This window comes from Ambystoma mexicanum, chromosome 10, assembly GCF_040938575.1.
Source record: "Ambystoma mexicanum isolate Mex_15411 chromosome 10, UKY_AmexF1_1, whole genome shotgun sequence".
Taxonomy (NCBI): Eukaryota; Metazoa; Chordata; class Amphibia; order Caudata; family Ambystomatidae; genus Ambystoma; species Ambystoma mexicanum.
This window is the reverse complement of record NC_090932.1, coordinates 1007024584-1007048711: the sequence shown is the minus strand read 5'-3', so window position 1 is coordinate 1007048711 and position 24128 is coordinate 1007024584. Positions and strand designations below refer to the sequence as shown.

At 47.3% G+C, this 24128-nt stretch overlaps 1 protein-coding gene across 12 annotated transcripts in view; it reads left to right on the top strand.

Annotated features, from left to right (window-relative positions):
• The window catches only part of EIF4G1 (eukaryotic translation initiation factor 4 gamma 1), a 1670216-nt gene that overhangs the window by 1091626 nt on the left and 554462 nt on the right, over positions 1-24128 (top strand). For all 12 annotated transcript variants that reach the window (XM_069618798.1, XM_069618805.1, XM_069618804.1 and 9 more), the window contains one exon: positions 22204-22292. In XM_069618798.1, coding sequence (XP_069474899.1) covers positions 22204-22292 — 89 coding nt within the window. The remainder of the gene's footprint in view (positions 1-22203; positions 22293-24128) is intronic.

Sequence of the window (24128 nt, the reverse complement as noted above, 5' to 3'; positions counted from 1 at the left end):
ATGATGGGTAAGGCATGTGCAGAGTTTGGCCTAGTCCCAGAAGAAGAGAAAAAAGATTGTTGAAAATCGATATTTGCTAGCCCCATTTTAGACCATGTCTGGCAGGAGGGACTAAAAACCACGCGTCATCCTTTTTCGGAACCGGCAGTAAAAGGTCGATTGGAAAAGAAATTCAAGGCTCCGGAATAGACTCCTAAGTGCTTGACGTCTCGACCTTCGCCGGAATCGGTGGTTTCCGCCGCGGCGGCCAGAAAGGCAAGGTCGCAACACAAATGCATGACCCCGCCAGACAACGAAGCCAGGAGACAGGATGCTTTTGGGAAGAAAGTGCTATTGGTTGGAGCGACTAGAGTTAAAGCAGCCAACTCCCTGGCTATTATGGGCAGGTATGATAGGGAGATGTGGCATCGGCTGGCTCCTATCTTGGACCATCTGCCGGAAGAAAACAGGAAAGCTGCCATGCTGCTCGTACGGGAGGGCGAAGAGGCTTCCAATCATTCCATTAACATTTCTGTCGACCTGGCGGAATCGGGCTTTAAGCAAATCAACAATGGCGTAGTGTTACGAAGGCAAGCCTGGCTTAAGTTCACGACGTTCAGACCAGAGGTACAATATAAGGTAATAGATATGCCGTGCGAAGGAGAACACCTGTTTGGGGAGAAAGTGGATGAGGCCTTGAAGAGCATGAAAGAAGATTCTGACACAGCTCGTTCACTTGGAGCCCTCCAGAGTGGTAGGAATTTTCGTTCCTTTCGTCCATTCAGACGAGGATCAGGTAACTCCCAGTTTGGATCATCTAGAGACCGAGGTTTCAGCAGTCCCTCCTACTCTTCCCAAGGCTGCAGACGTGCAGCCCAAGCTACTCGTAAAGGCAGAGATTACCAAACCTCCAGATGACATGGCGCATACTCCTCGTCGACGAAAGATAAACAGGCCAAAAGCCAGCAATGACAACTTACAGAACATCCTGAGGGGCAGAGTCTTGTCACGTCGACGAGTGGGCGCGCATAACCGACCAATGGGTTTTGGACACGATACATCTGGGCCATTCTCAATAGTTCAAGGGCAAGCCACCACGCATTCCATTGGTGTTCTCGACGCAGCCCCACCTTCAAATACTAATGCAAGAGGTGGCCCTTATGCTGCAGAAAGGGGCTATAGAACTGGTCCCCGTGGCAGAAAGAGGACAGCGAGTGTACTCCCGTTACTTTGTCGTCAAGAAACCCAATGGAAAATGGCGTCCCATTCTAGATCTACGAGCTCTCAACAAACAGCTCAAGAATCTAAAATTCAAGATGCTTCCACTCCAAGAGGTGATCCGTTCGATACAACCGGGAGATTATTTGTCGTCGCTACACCTTCAGGACGCATACTTCCATATCCTGATTCGACGACACAAGATTTCTACTGTTCATCGTCGGACGAACCCACTATCAGTTCAAGGTCCTCCCGTTCGGACTGAAATCATCTCCCAGGATGTTCATGAAATGTCTAGCTCCAGTAGCAGCCTGGTTAAGGAAAGAAGGTCATCATGTGTACCCTTATCTGGACGATTGGATAGTGAGTGGATTGTCTCCGGAAAGGGCACAGGAAAGTCTGAATGCCACCATGTGCCTCCTACAACATTTGGGCTTCGCAATAAACTTCGAAAAGTCCTCCTTATCGCCATCAAGGACCTTCGTCTTTCTGGGGGCGGAGTTCCAGACACAGTCAGGACTGGTAAAGCCATCCGTCGAAAGGGTTCTGAAACTACAGCAAAAAGCATCGGATTGGAAAGTCGACACCAGAGTGTCACTGCGAAGGTACATGTCCCTACTGGGGACCATGTCGTCCTGCATACCCTTAATCAACAATTGTCGTCTCTTCATAAGGCCGATTCAAGAATTCTTGGCGGATCGATGGGCACAGAGTCCAGGGCGTTGGTCGGACAAATTGACCATCAACAGCACACTCGTACAGGCGCTTCAATGGTGGAGAGTTTCCATAAATCTGACAAAGGGAATGCCCTTGCTGGAACCAGTGTTCCAGATGACAGTGGTGACGGATGCTTCTCGAACAGGATGTGGTGCTCATCTGGATTCCCTACAGGTTCAGGGTTGTTGGTCATCGGAGGAGTCCGGCCTTCATATCAATGTGCTGGTGTTGAGGGCAGTGTGTTGGGCCCTGAAATCTTTTCTTCCACGAATAAAGGGATCAGTGGTATGGATTAGGACAGACAACACAACAATGTTTTATCTAAGGAAACAGGGAGGAACTCGCTCCAGAACTGTCGGCCGAGGCCCAGGAGATCTGGCATTGAGCCCTTCAGCAGAAGACATATCTATTGGCGTTCCACTTGCCAGGAGTCAAAAACGTGCAAGCAGACTCTCTCAGCAGGGAGATAAATCAACTACACAAATGGGAACTGAACGACCAACAACTACACAGTGTCTTGGAGAAATGGGGTCGTCCGGCCCTCAATCTCTTTGCGACGAGAGACAACAGGAAATGCCCGCAATACGCGAGCAGGTGGCCACAGCAAGGCTCACTAGGGGAAGCGTTCTCTTTCCCATGGACGGACAAGTTTCTGTATGCCTTTCCCCCGTTTCCGCTCATACGTCGGACGCTGCAATGGATCCACAGATATCCATGTAAGGTGATCCTGGTGGCCCCGTACTGGGCCAGACAAGTGTGGTTCTCCGATCTACTCCATCTTTCAGCGGCAGAACCAATGAGGTTCCAGAAAATCCCGAACCTTCTGTCTCGAGAGAAAGGGGTTGTTTGGCATCACGACCCGGACAGCCTCAGTCTGACAGCCTGGCTCCTGATTTCTGTGTTTGGTACGTTAGAGATTCCAGCGGACTGTCGCATTTTGCAAGCGGCGAGGGCGCCGTCCACTAACGCTTCATATTCATACAAATGGAAGAGTTTCTGCATATGGTGCGCAGGTCGACCAGGTTTGGTCCCGCTTAATATCGCACCGGAACAGCTTCTACCATACTTGCTACTCCTAGCTCAAAAAGGCTTGTCTGTTTCGTCCATAAAAGTGCATCTGGCTGCCATTTCGAGATTTACTCGGAAGAGACATTCAACTCTGTTATTTAGTGACCGGCTGATTAAACATTTCCTTAAAGGATTGTTCCGAACCTTTCCTCCCACGAAAAAGTTTCCTCCAATCTGGAGTCTTAACCTTGTTCTGGCAGCGCTGATGAAGGCTCCTTTTGAGCCGATGTCATCGTTGACATTTTTGTCGTGGAAATTGGCTTTTCTGGTGGCTATTACTTCGGCTCGACGACTGTCAGAAATACAAGCTTTGGCGTGGCTTTGTCGTGTTGGCTACTAATCCTCATTTCATTCCTAAAGTGCCTACCATGTTCCATAAGCACTCTTCTATAGTGCTGCCAACGTTTTTTCCAACACCTTCGTCGGTTGCGGAGAAGACTCTCCATACATTGGATGTGAAAAGAGCTTTAAAATTTTACCTCTATCGCACTCAAAGCTTCAGAGACACGAGACAACTATTTGTGGCTTTTGGCCCTTCGGCTAAAGGTAAACCGATCTCAAAACAAGGACTAGCCCGATGGGTGTCGTCTGCTATTTCCTTTTGTCACTCAAAAACCGGGAAACCGCTGGAGAAGCGTCCAAGGGCCCATTCGACGAGATCCACTTCTTCGTCGACGGCATTGTGGTCCGGAATTCCGCTGGGAGATATCTGTCAGATGGCTTCCTGGTCGGTACCACACACGTTTACCCGGCATTGCCTTGAGCAGCAACATGCTGAGGATACACAGATGGGTCGTGCAGTCCTACGGCACCTGTTTCTATAAGGTAAGCCCCAATTAAGGGGTCACATCCTTCGGCTAATGTACTTTTAAGTGTGGTGTTTTCGCGGTTAACATACTATAGTGTGATGTTTTGCCATGATAAATATGCATTATGGTTATTGTGATATTGGTTTGCATACACACCTCCAATGTTGGGGGATACTGCTATACAATCTATTCTAAGCCTGTGAATCCATGAAAGATCCAATGCTGGAGAAGGGAATAGTTTCTTACCTGTAACTCCATTTCTCCAGCATTGGTATCTTTCATGGATTCACATACGCCCACCAGCCTCCCCTGGCATGCAAACCAGATGTCCCCCATACTACTTTGGGGGTCGAAATCTGAGGGAGCCGTGGGGGCGGGGCTAGTTATACCTCTACGTCCTAGTGGCGCAGGCTTACGCGGCCCAAAACGACGTAGATGGGACACAAGTGTCAATTTTCCTATGGAAAAGGTCTATATAATTTACTGAGGATTCCCAGCCTGACGACAGGGAATATTCTAAGCATGTGAATCCATGAAAGATACCAATGCTGGAGAAATGGAGTTACAGGTAAAATATTCCCCTCTGCATCGAAGCAGTGTGGACCTCCACCGGCCAACGATCACCCGGCAGACCCACGGTGACTTTAAACACCCCTCCGCTTCTCAATCCTGCTTTCTGGGGCTTCAAAGCTCCCCCCAAACCCCCTGCACAGGATCACAGGATCTTTATTAGTTTTTTTTTTTTTTTTTACCACACGATACACGGTCCTGCACTTGACTCCACTACGCTCAAGGACAGAGCTTCTCCCCTCCTATACTTCAGGGGCTTCCTTTCACAACCTGCGCTCTTCAAACTTCAGTCTGCAACTTCCGCCTCAAGGGGCAATCGCTTAACACTTGGGAATCACAATCCTGCTTCCTGGGCTTTCCCCCCGGCTCTTATTTCTTCAGACCCCAATTCACACTCGAAACTTCATGCTTAAGCATCTTACGCTTTGCACTTTCGGGGTTTTCATTATCTTCTGGGGCTCACTTCTACATCTTCCCCATATCTTCTCTTCATAACCCTCTGTGCTCTGCGCCCCTGGGTGATGGGACTTACTTCAGGATGGCTGGCGGGAGTGCGCTCTCTCCTTCATCTGCTGCTCCCCCACCACAGCTTTGTGTTTCTTGCTCAGGTACTTAAAAATCCTTGTCGCCAATTTTAAATAGCAGCATCTGCAGTCTTCTTAAGGTTATTGGTAAGTCCTTTATTACAGGTTACATAAGCTGATAGCTACGAAAGACCACTGGGTCCCATCACCCAGGCTCAACTGATGGCATTGAAACTGGAGCTGATCTCCTAGGGAAACATTCCAAGCGCCTTCAGTGTTGCAAGTCATCTCATACCAATGCACTAAGCAACATCATAACAGCTATATTATAAACATTTATATATAAACACACCTTCCCGCCATACTCGCTTCACTCAACATACTCGTATTTTATCTGGTCCAGTAATTCTCCTTTAAAACCTTGTTTTCCAAAGTACTCTGCATGTCATGCATTGAGTTTTTAGTCTGCATGGGTTTTTGATGGACAGGAAGCAGCTGCTCAGCCACTTTGTGTGCTCTGCCAGAGCTAGCCAGGCCCCATGCAATGCCTGTAGTCTATTTTTAGCACAGGCTGCATTCCTTTTGGCATAGAGCTCTACCGCTGAGAAAAACGCACATTTTTACAAATGTATTCAACTAGTTATTTGCACCTTATATTTAAATACTATCTTCATTTATTGGCCACCCATGTCTGTATGTGATTATATTCACATGAAAAATGCTTTCTCAGGGCAATAGTGCTTTGAGAAGGCTTGACTAATTAAAAAGCGCTTTGGGGGACGGGGGGATGCAGGAAGGCGCTAGCCAATCGGCTAGTTGAAGGGACTTACTAATGTGTTCCATCTCCCTTTCAGGTTCCCGTTTGGGACCTTAGGAATTCCTACTAAAAACACTTGAGGCAGCTACTTAGTCTACAATACACACTTTTACTAAGCATTTCTACCTTAAGTCGGGATGGAAGCTATGGGAAACCATTGATGGCACAATTCACACTCCATCCACCAAAACAAACACTGCTTTGGGAGTCTATCAAAGAAGAGGAATAGGTGGGAGGACACAATTCATTTGAAGAAAGTTACTTACCCATGGTAACGTACTTCCGACGACCCTCTCATGGATTCCTCTTTGCCCCTCCCAACCTACCCCTCAGTAGAATTTCCCATGTTGTCGTTTGCTCCTTCAGAGCCTAGTATGGTCAAATCCACGTAGAATAGGTTAGTTCTACTTGAGCATGACAGAGAAAAAAGCAACTGAAGCCATCGGGCGCTGCAAGTGCTATAAATGCCTTTGATGACATCCTCGAGACGGAAGCCCACAAGGGACATTTGGTTGCCTGCATCGACTCAGAGCGCCCTCTGCCGAAAGCCCTTGCTCAAGCTGGATATTGGAGATATCAAAGATAAGGAATACTTGGTAGGAACATCCAGTTGTGCTAAAAAATGTGAAGATGGCCACCAAGGGTGGAGCTTTAGACGAGTGTCATTGGGTTGCGGATAATAACACATATGGACTTCAGAAGAGACTAGCAATTTCAGTTTAAAGCTAAACTGCTTTCTTTTTTACCGGCTATTCCCAGCCTGACTGGGGATTCATGAGCATGTAAAGCCATGTTGGAGAACAAGTTACAGGCAAGTACCTTTTTACCTTACTGGGGAAACAGGCACATGATGGAGCTATGCAGATGTTAAGCATGTGCACAAGTCAGTTATCCGATCATGATGAACAAAGCACTGAGAAAGCTAATGTTTTTGGTATACAGGGAAGTACAAAGTATAACATCTGGCTGTTTGCTAGGTGTTCATGTATTCTTAAGTAAAACAGTTGTTTTGGACACCTGTATGAATACAATGTAATCCATCTCGCTATGTTCTACATAGCAGGTAGAAATTGAGTCAACCTAGGCAGTAGTGGTTGACTATATTTCAGTTATACGACAGATATGCAGGGTTGTATACAAAAAGCCATAAGTGTGTGGCCAACATAATGTTTCAATGTAGCTCCATTTTGTGTGTATGTGCCTGGTATGCAAGCAATTGCAAAGACTGAAATGCGCCTGTTAGGCATGCCGTATGGGGCGAAGCAAAGTTGTTGAGATTAGCTCCATGATTAGCATATATAGTGGATGCCAAACACAAGGCAAAGTTTTTATCTAGCATTCCGGTAAAAAGTCTAGCTATGTATTATGGGGTTAGCTGTATGATGAGCTATGCAGATTTATTAGTTGCTAAACAGATGAATTTTGGACAATTGCAAGTCTGAACACAACATAAATGAAATCTTAACACAATAAGATTATAGTTGGAATTTTGGCAAAAAGATGGGGTCCGCAGTATAGCGAGCTACACAGATCTAGTGATGCTAAAACACAAAGATTAATTCAAATGGATTGTTTCCTCCCACGCATTCCTCATCTTTAGATTTCTTTTCCGTTTTAGCGGCTTTGGAAAGTCAGCAGAGGGCATTCTGCATGAATGCAGTCGACTCTGTCCCTCAAGGGCCTACATCTCTAGGTCGATGACATCAAGTGTATATATATATATTTCTGATGTTTGTTAATCTGTTTAGAATCACATGCTGTGCATAGGTCCGACATCCAGTGGTCACTGCGGAGTATTGCATTTTGTTTTTCGTAGTCGAAAAGGGGGCGTCGACAAGGCGTGTCTGTAACACTATCCCTATAGTGACGTGCGTTGTACCCATAATCCCTCACGCGTCGAGGTCCCTCAGATTGTTTTTTTCCGCCCAGCTTCTGGTCGCCTTACGCGGAGCTCCTAGAGAGACATTGCAAATACTTACTATCGGACCTCGGTCCTTAATTATACTTATTATATTGTTAAAGATCCCTCCCCTCGACGTTAGCTGTGAAGCTGTTTCTCCGCCGAGCAAGTTTTCGAAGGAGGGGAAGAGACGGAGATCATCCTTCGGCGCTGCCGAACACGTGGCCTGGCTTCGCCGGCCAACATACAGTAGGGAGAGTGGGGGTTCGAACTTTTATCTTCTCTTTGAGAATGTCTTTCTTTCTCCCCTATCTTTCCCTTGGGGTTGTTATCACCAGTTATTATTGCCTCGGCTATAGAGAGGACACCTTTTAAGTTTTGCCCACGCTGTAGGGGCAAATAAACTTGGAAGGACAAACACAAGCTCTGTAATCGTTGCTTGCCCCTCGATCATAAGGAGGACAGCTGTGCGGCCTGTAAGCTCTTGAAACCAAGAACTCTTAAAGAACGCAAAGTTAAGAGGTGGGCGGACTACGCTATGTCGAAGTCAGTTTCCTCACCCGCTGTCGCTGTTACAGAAAGTGACGAGGAGGGTGATAACTCGACGTCCGTTACGGAAGTCATTAACCCCCAGAAGGAGCGCTCGCGCTCCTCGACGTCCGTCCCCGGCCCGACGGGCTCGGCTCACGCCCTGCTCATGGGGATGAACACCCCGGCGACAGGGACGCACACAGACCCCATAGGCCTAAGCACACAACCCACGGCTCTTCGTCGAAGACAAAGGATCCATCAGCGCCGAAGGGGTCGCAGGGCACTCCGGCGTCTACCTCAGACCGTAAGGGTCTCAAGCCCCACCCGCAAACGCAGTCGCGACCAGCGATTGGGCTTTCATCAAACACGGGCGCTACCCCAAAATCATCCGACGTAACGCTCCATAGAGCAGCCGTCGAGGAACAACGCGTAACGCAGGCAACGTCGACACCAGAGTCCTCTACTGACAGTAGAGCCTGGCGAGAATTGTTTCCGAAGACACACGTAAGCGGACGACGAAACAAACGTCGAATACCGCACAAAAAGCTATAGAAACGCCGAAAAAGCATAAGAGTAGCCAGGAACTGCCCCTTTCATCTAAGGGCACTTCGGAACTACCGGAGGGCTTTTCAGATGGCGATGGAAACTTTTCTTCGACGTTGTGGGAGCGTTCTAAGCATTTTGAGGGTGAAAACACTGATTTCCCCCCTCTAGACTATTCAGGGGGCCCTCTTGAGACCCTTGAAAGACTCCATTCTTGTATGGAGAAAATGGAAAGGTTTTTGGGAAACCAAAACCCACCCACACCCAAAAGACTAAGAGAATGGCCCCAGGATGACCCTAGGGTCAAAATTCCTAGGCTGTTTCCCCCTTCTACAGACGTATATATGACCTCACGGAAGAGGAGCAATACCTCCAGGAAGATGAGTGTTTGGGTGGAGAGGAAGAACATGAGGAAGAGGGGTTTGAAGAAGATCCTTACACTAGTGCAGGAGCTTTCGAAGAAGATACAGCTACCTCGCAGCCTTGGCAATCCCCATCAGTGCACTCAGACCCTGATGTCTTTCACCCTTCTCCTCCCAAGGATTCACCTATTGGAAACACCTCTCCCATAGATGACCAACCTTCACTTAATGCAACATTGCGCAAGGCAGCAGCGCATTTTGAAATGGACTCTGGGGAGACTCTTCCTGACATAGACTTTGTAGAGAAAGTTATTAAAAAAAAAAAAGCCCCTGTTAGTCAGTCTATTCCGCTCCTGGCTTCTATAAAGAGAAGAATAACTCCTTCCCTTTCCAATCCTGCCTTAGTCAGAGGGGTCAACCCTCGGATAGAAAAGCTCTTCAGCCCTTCGCCCTCTGACCCGTTGTACATCAGAGGCCATTCTATTCCGGACTCCCTCGTAATTACTAATACAAGGAAAAGAGCAGGGGTACCACTATCCACTAGTGAGGCACCACCTGACAAAGAGGGCAAAAAGCTCTACGCCCTTGGGAAGAGAATCACGACGTCCGCCGCCTTTTCAACTAGGATTGCAAATAACAATTCCCTACTAGCTACCTACGCAGATGCACAGTGGAGCAAGCTGCGCAGCGAAGCAGAGGACGCACCAGAACCCCTGCGTTCACGCCTGTTAGCTACAATCTCAGAGGGAACTCTTGTAAACCAGGGCATCGTAAAGAACTCCTTAGATGCCGCAGAGACGGCTGGCCGTTCCCTGCTTCAGGGAACACTTCTCAAGCGCCATGTCTGGCTGCGCAATTCGGGATTTAAGCCGGAAACCCAGGCTTCCCTGATAAATAAGCCCATAGAAGAAACACATCTGTTTGGGAAAGCAGTTGATGAGGCCCTAGAACATGTGAAGAAAGAGTTTGATACCATCAAAACTCTTGACCAAATTTCTAGGCCCCCTAACAGACACGGCTATGGCAATAGACGCTCCTTTCGTGGCCAGCGCCAGCAGCAAAACCAACAGCAATTTTACTTTGCTACCAACTGGCCCTCTAACCAGGGTAACAACACCCAGTTCAGTCAGAGGCCAACGCTGTGGCAGGGGAAGAGGTCGTGGCTCCAGACCCAAAGGTTCCACGCCCAATACCAACAAATGACCCGAAGATTCGGGTCCCCTCCCATGCATCACCGGTCGGGGGGCGGCTAACATCGTTCCTTTCAGCATGGGAGGGAATATCGTCAGACCGCTGGGTATTATCCACCATAGCCAACGGATACTGCATCGAATTCAACGGTTCCCCGAAGTACAGACCCCCACGGAACCGACGCATGACACCGGAACACCTCACCATTCTTCTACAAGAAGTAGAAGAGCTACTGAAAAAAGAAGCTATAGAGGCTGTCCCCCTATCTCAGGTAACAGAAGGTATTTATTCAGTGTACTTCCTTGTACCCAAAAAGGACTTAACCATGCGCCCTGTATTAGATCTGCGCCCAGCGAACAAGTTTGTCAAACCCCAAAAGTTTCGTATGGTGACTTTGCAGGAAGTAATCCCACTGTTATCACAGGGGGATTACATGACAACACTGGACATGAAAGATGCATACTTTCATATTTTAATGTTGCTAGCGCACAGAAAATACCTCAGGTTCAGGATGGAGAACCAACACTACCAGTTCAGAGTACTACCCTTCGGGATAGCATCTGCACCAAGGGTATTCACGAAAGTACTGGCAGTGGCAGCGGCCCACCTGCGCAGGTTATCCATCCCGGTATACCCTTACCTCGACGACTGGCTCATAACAGGGGATTCTTACGAAACATGCTTCTCCAATACCCAAAAGACTGTAGACCTTTTGTTCCAACTGGGCTTCTCCATCAACGAAAAGAAGTCCAGCTTAGACCCCAGCCAAATCAAACAATTCCTAGGGGCTTTAATTCGAACAAAGGACGGCCTCGTCTTCCCCTCCAACGAGAGGGTCCAAAACATGCTGTTTCAGATCCCCCATTATGTGGCAGGTCGAGAGGTGATGGTACGCAAAGCAATGCGCTTGCTAGGAATGATGGCGTCATGTATTTATTTGGTACCTCAAGCGCGCCTGCGCCCAATGCAAGAGTGGCTCAACAGCCAGTGGTGTCAGGCCAGCGGACAATGGGACGATCTAGTGGTGGTCTCGCAGGCCTTGGTTCTCTCGCTACGGTGGTGGACAAAAGAAAACCTGTTATTAGGGAAAACTTTTGCCACACCCACAGTGGAAGCCACTCTAACCACAGACGCATCCCTTACAGGATGGGGGGGCTCACCTATCCCATCACACTGCTCACGGAGCGTGGACTCCGAGCTTAGCATCCAAGCATATAAACCTGCTGGAACTACTAGCGGTGTTCAAAGCACTGAAAGCCTTTCAGGAACACCTACAAGTAAAGACAGTGATGGTCCTCACAGACAGCACCACAGCCATGTACTACCTCAACAAGCAAGGGGGCACTCACTCTCCAGGACTGTCCAAGCTGTCCAAGAACATCTGGAAGTGGGCTCTCAAACACATGTTCCTATTATCACAACATGTACCAGGGGAACTCAATCTGCTAGCAGGTGAACTCAGCAGAGACTTCCCCCTGCCCGTAGAGTACGAATGGCGGTTACAAGAAGACATCGTCTTTGACGTCTTCACACAGTGGGGTTTCCCAGAAATAGACCTGTTCGCAACTCTGGAAAACTCTCAATGCCAAGATTACGCCTCTAGGTACCCCCAGAACCAGTCCAAGGGGAACGGTCTATCGATTCCATGGTCAGGGAAATTTGTTTACGATTTTCACCCAACTCCCCTTCTCAACAAGATAGTGCACAAGATGCACCAGGAACAAGTTACCATGATACTGGTGGCCCCTATGTGGGCCCGACAGCCATGGTTCGCTCACTTGTTGGAGATGTCTCCATCTCCTCCAGTGAAACTGCCCTGCCCGTACAACATGCTGTCACAAGACAGGGGCAGGACACTGCACCCATGCCCTCAGACCATGAACGTAGCAGCCTGGCTCCTGAGGTCATAGAATTTGGGCATTTACAACTTCCACAGAGGTGCATGGACATCCTCAGAGAGGCCAGAAAGCCTAACACTCGTCACTGCTATTCTAGCAAATGGAAAAGATTTGTCATCTGGTGTAGAGGAAGAGTATCAACCCTGTTGACTGCTCTCCCACCCAAATTATTCTGTACCTGACCCATTTACTGGACTCGCGTCTAGTATTCAATTCTATTAAAGTACACCTGGCAGCGCTTTCTGCTTGCACCACTTCACAACTCAAAGTATCGTGGTGGATGATCCCAGTAATCAAAGCCTTCATGGAAGAGGTAAAGAGAATACACCCTCCAATAGCAAACCCAGCTCCCGGCTGGGATCTAAATGTGGTACTCACCAGGCTCATGGGGTCACCCTTTGAACCCATGCACAAGGCAACTCTTAAAGATATCACTCTTAATACTGCTTTCCTAATAGCTATTACCTCCATTAGGAGAGTAAGTGAACTACAGGCCCTTTCTGTTTTAGACCCCTTTGTAACAGTTCACAAAGATAAAGTGGTTCTACGCACACACCCAAGGTTCGCACCGAAATTCATCTCCAAGTTCCATGTCAACCAGTATATAGAACTACCAACCTTCTTTCAAAATCCTTCAAATCTAGGAGAAAAAAGCCTGCATACACGATGTGCGCAGCGCTGTCATGTTTTACATGGAAAGAACTAGTCCACTGAGAAAGACTAATCAGTTCTTTGTCTCGGTGGCAGCAGGAAGAGAAGGAGATGCAGTTTCAAAATCCACTATATCTAGATGGATTGTACAATGCATCACTCTCTGTTACACTCTTGCTAAGAGAGAACTACCCTTCAAGCCAAGAGCACACTACTCGAGGCACTGGGGCATCCATAGCATTCATTGCAAATGTTCCCCTTGAGTCCATCTGCAAAGCGGCAACCTGGAGTTCTGTACACACCTTTACAAAACACTGTCTAGATGCCCACTCTAGATCTGATTCCCAGGTGGGACAAGCAGTATTAAGACATCTTTTCTCTACTGTTCCTTCTCACAACCCACCTACAACTCCGGGTACTGCTCGCTAGTCTATGCACAGCATGTGATTCTAAGCAGATTAACAAACATCAGAAGACAATGCATTACTTACCGTAAAAGCTTTTCTGATGGTTGTATCTGCTTAGATTCACATGCGCCCACCCTTCCTCCCTGCTCGGATGGATGGTACATAGACATCCTTTTCTATATCTCTTTTCTGTACTCACGTATAGAAGGCTCCTTCAGGGCAGAAAAATACAAACAGAGGGACCTCGACGCGTGAGGGATTATGGGTACAACGCACGTCACTATAGGGATAGTGTTACAGACACGCCTTGTCGACGTCCCCTTTTCGACTACGAAAAACAAAATGCAATACTCCGCAGTGACGACTGGATGTCGGACCTATGCACAGCATGTGAATCTAAGCAGATACAACCATCAGAAATGCTTTTACGGTAAGTAATGCATTGTCATATATATAACACCTGCAGTCCGTTAGCTTCAGTTCTGTTTTTCCGCGAAAGCCAACGCTTCGATAATTATGGGACGCTTTGGTTTCCTCAAACTGCGACATATCAAAAAATGGCCTATTCATCTGCTTAATTGGAGCCCCCCTCCCCCAACTCCTTTTTAAGAAGTGCCACGACTGCGGTGCCAATATGTTTATTACAGATCCCCATAGGGTGTGTCTGTGGTGCCTTGGTGTCAAGCACAGGACAGAAAACTGTCTTGCCAGTCCATGCCTGCTAAGGCATTGCAGTGTAAGGGGATGTTAGCAGCGGGTAGGCCCCCTACGAAGTCTCCCCAACTTCACTGTTGAATAGGCACTCGTCCCATGAGTTGACAGGGGACTCTCCTTGGAGAATCGGGTCCAAAATAAATTCCTGTTCCAGGATCAAGTCACACAGTTTGTCGAGAAACATGAAGATGAGGCTCCAAGTCTCCTACCAGTTCTGATTACTTGCCTGAGAGGAAAATAGCCTGCACAAGCAAGTCGGCGACTCCAGCTGAATGGGTGGCATTCAGGCAAAAATGCTCCAGCCCCAGCTCCTTAGAAGGAGAAAACTAAAAGCCATGCTCCTGTCGCACCATTATAAGCAGACAAGGAAAAGTATAAGGTTAAATCCTGCGTGCCCTGGAGCCCGAGGGAGAAACCAGAGACTCCTTGAACCACTAGCCGACAGAACTAGTTCTCCTTCGAAGACTCTATCTAGTTGGTGGTGGAACCCTTCGAGGGCTCAATCGACACCATCAGCGTCAATCATAGACAACATTGGCGTCAATACCTTCGATTCCATCGAAGGAATTGGAGAAGTCCTATAAACAACTTCTTAGAAAGGATTTCTTTAAGTCCTTGTCCTCCATTTATGAGGAACATAAGCCATCTGACTAAGATACTCCGCCCTTTGGGCTTCAATTTGGAACTCCTAATGTTCTTGAAGCCCTCATTTAGGAAGAATCCAGAATGAAGAACCTTAATGAAAATGTACTTTCAGCAAGTGGCATAGATACATCACCAGAGCTGCAATTTGTAAAACCATACCCAGCAGAGCAGGCAGATGCTTAATATAGACAGCTAATGTCCAGGGTGATTGACTTTTGGCAATGGGGCAGTCCTGCTCCATTTGAAGAGAACGACCTTACTGATATTTTGGATACAGGTCACAAAAGGATCCTGTATTACCCTTTCACATTGCCCTACACAAGAGGGTTTGAAGCAAATTGAGAGGCACCAGATACAAGTCCGGCCATCGTCAAGAATCTCACCCAAGAAAATACAGGCCCACAAGTAGTGATCCAGACTGCTTATCTAGACACCTGACAGCAGAAAGCCTAGTAGTCAAGCAGCTACTTCCACATCCAAGCAAATGGCATACCCTATAATTGCCAGAAAGGGACGCTAAGCGTTTTGACGCAATGGCAAGTGTTTTCTGCCAGAAGCATGGTGCGAAATTCCGCCAATGCCACTTGCGCACTTGTGATTCTAGTTCACCTTGTGAGATTGTATTGCCATGGCGGCAGAACACATTCCCGAGGGCGAAGTGAGAGCGGGCTTCCTGATCAGATGCAAATGAGGCGATGTGAGAGTCCAGCCAGGCTTGGAATCTGCACACTGCATCTGCAGAGCCATGGCGGCTAGCAGTGATAGGCAGGTTTGCATGGTTGAAGTCTGGATTTGCACCAGACGTGCAGTCCAGACTGCCCAACAATCTCCTTTGACACGCTCAGCTGTTTGGCAGCAACGCTGACGCGATACTGGAAAAGCTGCAGACCTTGAAAGTAGCAGCCAAATAAATCACTTGGTGCAGCTACCACAGCCAAAACTGTCACACCCCAGTAGACCAGCTTGGAGGGCTAGGTCCTTTAGTTACTACTACGCTTTGGGTAGAGCGAGAAGATTGGCCAGTCAAAGGGGCCAAAGAAAGTTCCCTCATGGGGGAGAAGTGCCAAGTCCGCCCAAGCAGCGGCTAGTTTACCATAGGCCTCTGCTTCAGCCGCCTGAAGGTTTAATCCACAAAACCCTGGTAGGAGGCAGACTCTCAGCATCTGCAAGAATGGTGGGGCATTACCTAGATGCGTGGGCGTTGGAAACCATTGCCATGCGTTACTGCCTCCCATTTTTAAGAAGGCTTGTGGATCATCCCCTGGGGGAGCTTCTTGTTCGAAGTTCTGTATCTGTTCATTCTGCAGGAGATTTTGTGCCTACGAGAGAAACTTCCTATAGAACCAGTACCTGTGATGGAGAGGAACAAAGGGTGGTGGTACTCCCTATTTCCTAATCCCCAAGGACAGAGGATTGAGATGCATCGTGGACCTCAGACGCTTGAACAAGTTCCTCTGGAAGGACCAGTCAAGATGGTCACCCTTTCTCAAATCCTCCAGCTTCAGGATTGGATGGGGTCAGTGGACCTTCAGGATCCTTACTTTCATGTTCCTATCCATCAGAAGCACAGAAAGTAATTTAGATTTGGAGTTGCCGGTTCTCATGATCAGTTTTGAGTTCTGCCTTTTGGGATGACCTCCGTCCCGAGAGTGTTCACCAAGTTGATGGCAGTGAGTCTCAGGAGAAGGGGATTCACGTCTCCCCCTACCTGGACGATTGGCTGATCAATGCCTGTTCCTGCGAACAGGCCCTGGAACATCTCGGCCTAACCTGCCACACACACACTCCACAGACTGGGCTTCTCCCTCAATTACAAGATGTCCCATATGATAGTCTCAATGGCTCCAGTTTATATGAACAATCCTGGATGTAACCTTTTTGGGGAGTGGGGGGGGGGGATTGCCACCCGAGGTGAGGGCTCTACACTTAATGCAGATGGGTCACAAAATTAGTGTCTAGGGTATTCCGGGCTTTAACCACTTAAGTGCCAAGGGCAAGGTTTCTCGTCCTTGGGATTACCTCCCTGTTGCCAAGGGCGAGATACCACGTCCTTGGCACTTACGGGGTTAATGAAAGAGAAACCGTTAGGAGGCATTGACGAAATACCGAAATCACCAAAAAAGTCTGGGAGTGGGGGGGTGTGAACTTTTCTGCTCTAGGGAAATTCCCCCAAGAGCAGCTCTAGGGGGCGCGTTCATAGTGGACTGTGAGTTTCTTCCAGTCTCAGTAATTCCATAAGTCATCAGGAGGTTGAGAACGTTTGGGAAATCTATGATCCTAATTGCATTGGATTGGGCTAGGAGGACGTGGTACCTGGACCTTCTGGACATGTCTAGCTGCCCTCCAATGTATCTTCCACCACAAAGAGAGGACCTTTTCTCGCGTGAGGGTTGGGTTCTCCATCCAGAGGTCAAGACACTCTACCTTCACGCATGGTTTCTGAGAGATTGAGCTATAAGGATTGGGACCTTCCGGGTGACATAATGGAGATTTCACTTTCGGACAGAAGACCAGCAACAAAGTCCTTGTACCGCTGCCATTGGACAAATTCTGCAGCTGGTGCAAGGAGAAGGAAAGGCTACACAGGCTAGATCCAAAAAGGGCACTTTCTACATTTCACATATGGCTAAAATACGGCAAGATGACCAACTCTTTGTGCCGTACACAAATTGGGACTGGGGGTCACAAAACAAACATTATCCATATGGATAATAGCACAAGGCATTACAGAATGCTACAGGCTTTCAGGAAAGGATCCCGCAGAAGGCTTGATGGCTCACTCCACAAATAGCATTGCTACGTCTTCTGCTTTGCAAAGAGGGGTGCCGATAAATGACATTGGTGAGGCAGCCACATGGTCTACCATTCATACATTAACAAAACACTACTAGGAGTATTTGGAAAGGCAGTTTTGCATTCTGTCCATGACAAAACATGATACATTCAAAAATGTTTACTCCCTCCTCCAAACTTTACAATGCTTAAGGAGTCTATCGAAAGATGAGGCGTGAGGCGTACGTGGGAGGACACAATCCATTCAAAGAAGAAAGGACTTACCCCGGGTAACGTTCTTTATGCTAGGTGTTACTCACACATACTCCTAATCACCCCTCCCAGCCTACACCTGCAGTAGAATTTCCATGAATTAAATCTTATGCTCCTTCGTTGTCTGCTGTGTTGGACACACTAATGCCGGTAATCCTTTCGGAAGAAGGCAAAAAAAACAACTGATGCCAACGGGTGCTGCAGCGCCGGCGCTTCTGAGACGGTGCCGGTCTACGGCGGACATCGGCCCGACACTCTGCCCGTCTCCTGCTCTTCGCAATCAGCAAACCAAGGCAAAAGATGGGATACCCAAATTTCCTGCACTTACTCACTGATGCAAAGCGCTTAGAGAATGAACAACTTGTCAAGCACTACATCAACTCTAGGGAAGTGCTGCACCCTGATGCTACACAACCCTCAAGTCGCAGTGGGACTGTGATCCTAGAACAACCTAAGACTCCCTCTAAACCAGAGGTCCTTAAAATTGCTTTACTTAACACAAGGTCTCTTAACAAACATGCCCAAAATGTTCACTATTATATCCTTGAAGATATTCTAGATTTCCTCTTCCTTACCGAGACCTGGCTACAAGAACCTACCGGTCCGACCATTAGCACAGCTAACTATTATGGCCCCTCCAATTTTATCATCCACTTTGAAAACAGGGCAACAGGAAAGGGAGGCGGGGTCGCCACAATAGTCAGACAAGACATGCATCTTTTCACTTCACCCATTCAATGCCCGGGATGCGAAGCTCCATCTCAAATTCACCCCTTCCCAAAACAATTGCATCAATTTCATTGTAATATACAGACCCCCATCACTTACATCGGACTTTGGCGACCTATGCCATATTCTTAACAATCTCAAAGGAAAGAACTCAGGCACACTTCTCCTGGGCGACCTAAATAGATGGAGGGGAAACCCCATCGACGAAGAGGCTATTAGCCTAGAAAAAAATCTCTCTAACATTAGCTACTCGATCACCAATAATGGTCCTACCATCAATTCAAACAACCAACTTGATTGGATTGTTACCAGTAATGTAGACCTCACAGTAACACACAGCCCTGTATCTGGAGCGATCACTACAAAATCGAAGCCACACTATCCCTGTCATTCAAAAAAACCCATCTCGACAACTTACCCAAAACAATCCAGAGTAGAAACCTCAAGAAAATCACGCCAGATATTCTCTCGCAGGGGATCTCATACATCATGGACAACACCACAGATGATGATCTCTGCGACACTATTATCACTACTTATAATAACCACTTCCAAGAGCTTCTAGATGAGAATGCCCCACTGAAAAACAAACAAGTGCGCCCCAACCCTAATCACCAAAGTTAGTACACTACGGAACTAGGCACTCTTAAGATAGCCAAAAGGAAACTCGAAAGACAGTGGCTTAAAACTCCTACAGAACTCAAAGACAAATGGAAGAAATCTGACATCCTGTACAGAAATAAAGTAATTGAAATAAAGAAACTATTATAATGAGCAAATTACAGGTGCATCCAACTCTACGGGAAAGCTGTTTCAAATTTTAAAAACCTTTGAAAAGCCGCCTACTCTCACCCGTCCCTTCCAGCCAACTATGTCGGACTGCGAAAAAGTCCAAACTGCATTCTCACAAAAGATTCTAAAAGCTAGAGACACCATCTTAAATTGCAATGTTATTGACACCCCACTGACTTACAACAAGGTTGACACCGAAATTAAAGTATCCAAATTCCAATTCACACTGATAACACCAGAAATCATGTCGGACACTCTCTCCAACATGAATTGCACTTCATGCCCTGAAAACATACTGCCCCCTAAATGTATCCTAGACAACGCAGGCCTTTTTTCACCTTTTCTTTGCCGCATGACAAACTCGTCTTTTAGAGACCGGACTGTTGCCACCAGTCTAAAAACAGTAACAGTTACACCATTGGTTAAAAAGCCTGGCCTTGACCAGCAAAATCCGGCCAATCTTCGTCCTATCACGAATTGCAACTTTTTGTTGAAGATTCTTGATAAAGTAGCCACACACCAACTTCAAGAGTATGTGGACAAGCACAACTTGCTACACCCCCAGCAATCAGGATTTAGAAGTGCACACAGCACGGAATCAGCATTACTCGACCTTGAATCTAAAATGCTGGAAATCCTTGATAAAGGAAAGGCCAGCCTGCTTATTCTATTGGACCTCTCGGCAGCATTCGATTTATTAGATCACGGGAAGCTCTGCGAGGCCCTGGGAAAAGCAGGAAACTGTGCCGAGGAAGCCATCGATTGGATATCCTCTTTTCTGGAGGACAGAAAATCTAAAATCACCTGGGGTGGACATTCCTCTAGTACGAACCCTGTGGATTGCGGCGTCCCGCAAGGTGCCAGCTTCTCCCCTCTCCTATTTAATCTATGTATTCGCTGCCTCTGAGCCCTCCTCTCACAGTTGGGAATTTACTTTACCAACTTCGCAGGTGATACACAGCTGATTATAGAACTCAGCGGAGACAACGCTACAGACAACACTGTCAGCTATCTATAATACCATAGAAAGCTGGATGAAGGCCCACTGGATGTGTCTGAATGGGTCAAAAACAGAACTTATGACATTTGGATCTACAAAAGCCTTATCCAATCTAGGCCCACTTTATTCCTCATTCAACATCAAGGATTCCTGCATTATGGTCTCAAGCAAAGTGAAAACACTTGGCATATACCGGCAATCCTCGCTAGGTGCAGTTGCACAGGTTTCATACCTTAACAGGAATTGCCCATACTACCAGAGATTATTACACCGTATTGGGCCATATCTCAACGCCAAAAAGAGCGTCACCATCGCTAGAGCCACGATTCTGTCCCGATTGGATTATGTGAATGCATTGATGCTTGGTTCAAGTAACTCTTGCATTAAACAATGCCAGATAATCCAGAACAACGCTGTTAGATCTATCACTGGGAAATCCAAGCGCGACCACATCACCCACGACCGAATAGGCCTTCACTGGCTCGCCATAGAGGAGCGTATTAAATTCAAATCTCTGACACTAGTCCACCGCTGTCTATTCGGTACGGCCCCATCATACCTTAAAAAGGAATTTCACTGGTATGAACCAAGCCGTTGTCTAAGATCAGCCAAAAAAGGGCTACTCAAAGTTAGCCATACTAGAGTCAAAGCTACTGGACTTGGGAGAGCCTTCCCCACCAAAGCTATTGCCCTCTGGAACGAGCTTCCAGATAACATTAGACTGGAAAGTAGTTACTCCCTATTTAGGAAGCAGCTGAAAACGTTACCTTTTCAGTAATTCGTTAAATATTCAGCATGGACTCCCTTGAGTCCCTCTTTTCTTTTTTATGTAGTCCTTTGACCTCTTTTCTCGTGTTCTTGTCGCGCCCTGATGCGAGCTTCGGTGCGTTATAAATACATAAATAAAAAATAAAATAAAAATAAAACATGATGCATTCAAAAATGTTTACTCCCTCCTCCAAACTTTACAATGCTTAAGGAGTCTATCGAAAGATGAGGAGTACGTGGGAGGACACAATCCATTCAAAGAAGAAAGGACTTACCCCGGGTAACGTTCTTTCTGCTAGGTGTTACTCACACGTACTCCTAATCACCCCTCCCAGCCTACACCTGCAGTAGAATTTCCATGAATTAAATCTTATGCTCCTTCGTTGTCTGCTGTGTTGGACACACTAATGCCAGTAATCCTTTCGGAAGAAGGCAAAAAAACAACTGACGCCAACGGGTGCTGCACGTGTTATATAGACCCAGGATGACTACCTCGAGACTGAGGTCCTCGAGGGAAAAAAAGTTGACTGCATCGAAGCACAGTGTCCTCTACTGAAAACAATATATCTAAAGATGAGGAATATGTGGGAGGAACATCAAGTCGAAAAGAAAGTTACCACAGATAAGTAACTTGTTCTTCTATATAATTGACTGTCACATGGTGTTAAACCGCACTCATGTTAGGATTTCAGACAAATAATCAATCTAGCTATGTGTAGTTATATAGTGACTTGCGCCTTGTGGGAGGACTAGCCATCCAATTTAAAGTCCAACGTTTTCTACACCTTCTGATGAAGGGCTGTCTCAATCTTTGTATGTATAGTCATCAAGCTGTGCTTGTTTACTGTTTTTACCGCATTCCTCAATCCCCCACTGTTAAATATTGTAATGCAACTGGTTTCTTTAGAGCGATTAGGGAAGGAGTGGCTGGTGGTGAGAGTGGGAAAGCAAATGACCCGGGCAGTGATAATTTGCTGGCTTCAGAAAAATGAAGGTGCAAATGTGTTTAATGTTTGTTTCTATAGGTTAGGGGTAAAAAATTAAAGTTGCATGCTGGTCAGCCATTTTCCTCACCAGTCGCCGTCATTCACACACAATCCTACTCACCAGGAACCAATTATCACTGACCAGGCTAGTGGCGAGTGCCAATTTTGAGGCCTGCTATAACTTTAAAAATGTGTTCCTCACTACAGTGAGAAACTTGAGCTTGATGAATTTGGCTGTGATTGAATTTCTTTTGATTATTTTGTTTTATGGTAGAACGGAAGCTTATTGCTGAGCATATAGTACATGCTTATTGAAGTCGTCTCTCCTCTCCTTCACAGTTGCTGTGTCAGTGCCAAAAAAAAAGCGCAAAATGAAGGATCTGAACAAAAAGGAAACTGTTGGCGACCTACTGGATGCCTTCAAAGAGGTATGAGGACTGGGCTGTCAATATTTATAGACGCCCCACAGCCACTTTATGGCTTTTTCTATGCCACATGCTCTGCATGTAACACTTCCAGAACACAGGCATCTCTGCAGTAAGACTATAGTTCAATGTGCCATTGATCTCCTTTCCTCCATGATTATGACATTCCCTTCATTATGTCTTGGGTTTTGGGGGGTTGGAGGTTTGGGTGTTAATTTTGATTAAATTTTCGGTTCACGATAACCCTGCTGGTTCATGTGTACTGACTATGCTGAGGAAGTCTTTTTTTGTATGTATTTCTATGACTGGCACTTTTCTATAAGATATTCATACGCATGGTGCCTGTAGCGTTTAGGCTGAGACCACATGCATGAAAACATTTGTGCATTGTCGGACACACTTTTCAATCCTGAGGCAAAAACGTCAAGTGAGCTCCGGATCATTAAGTCCCTTTCCCATCACACCCTGGGGACGTGTTCCAGGGTTTGACTTTCCCTGGTTAGCATCAAAGTCCCGGCTTCTGAGTTTAAAGGCAGTTTTTGTACCACCCTCTGAGATTGCTACAGCAACTAAAACTAGGGGGAAGGCTAAAATACCTGACAAGGGGAAGTTAACCTTCTCTTAAACATGGCTATTTTTCTGCGTCGAGTGCAACGGGCTGATTTCACCAGCGCTCCTTGGTTTGGCTTTGGCCACGTAATACCACACGCTCTTCCCCAGATTCTTCTATCTTTTTGTCTTTTTTGTCATTCAGGTACTCGGTTCTCCGGTGTCATGCTCCTCTCAGGCGCATGTTGACTTCAGGGGGCTTCAGCAGGTGTCCAGCTTGTGAGGGGCTCTTCCCTACTTCTGACCCCCACTCTTAGCCTTTGCTGCTTTTGCCCTGACCACGGCTGGGAAGGTTGTACCGTGTGTGACACTGACTCAACGTGCACTGAAGAAAAGTCTAGCTAGGTGGAGGGAGCTCTTCGAAAGGTCGCCTCAAGAGGACTTTAATAACTTCGTCAAACAGAGATCGGGGCCTAAAGGAGCGCTGCTATTTTCCATCGCACCTCTTAAGGGCGACTCCTTCTTGAGGAAACGCCTGAGCAGGAGAATACTCTCTGGTTCTTGTACCAGCACATGCATCGCAGCTAGTCCAGCTACTGGACTCGCGGCCAAGGGGGTCATCGATTCCTTCTGGAATCCGTGCTGCGGGACTTTAGGGTTCTTTTACCAGGTGTACACCTGAGGGGCAACACCCTAGTACCAACTCAATGTCCAAGGGAGCGCCTGCACCTAGCACTACCGGTGACACTGCCGAGGGCAATACACCTTCCAGGCCTGAGGTGCAGGGTAGGCCACATTCTCCACCACCAAGAGTCTTGAAGGAGTCCGGGCCCAGGTAGCCATGCTCCACGACTTTGACACGCAGTTCGACAAAATGGCAGCTGTGCCAGACATCATGGCCGCTCGTCCGATGCAACTCCTAGGATCAGAGCAGGCCGGTGAACGAGTTTCAAGGTGAGACTGGTGTCAACCAGGTACGTGACCTACAGTTTATCATAAGATGCGCAGGGCAGGTTTCTCCTGCAACTTAGACTGTGTGTTCTGGCCCCAGCAGCCCCCGGCCACTCCGTCAATATCACGGCCACCTCTTCTGCCTCCGAAGACAGGTTCTTTGAAAGGTTCCTGGTGCTGATGGCAACCCTCCCAGATGGGGGCCATCCTGCGGGATGTAGTCACGGACTTGCTTCCTCCTGTCACTCCACCAGCGTCCATAGTCATGGCTCCGGCCCCACAGGCCACAGCAAAGCTCCCACTGCCGGCTCCTTTGATTCTGGCTCCCTTGCCTCCCAC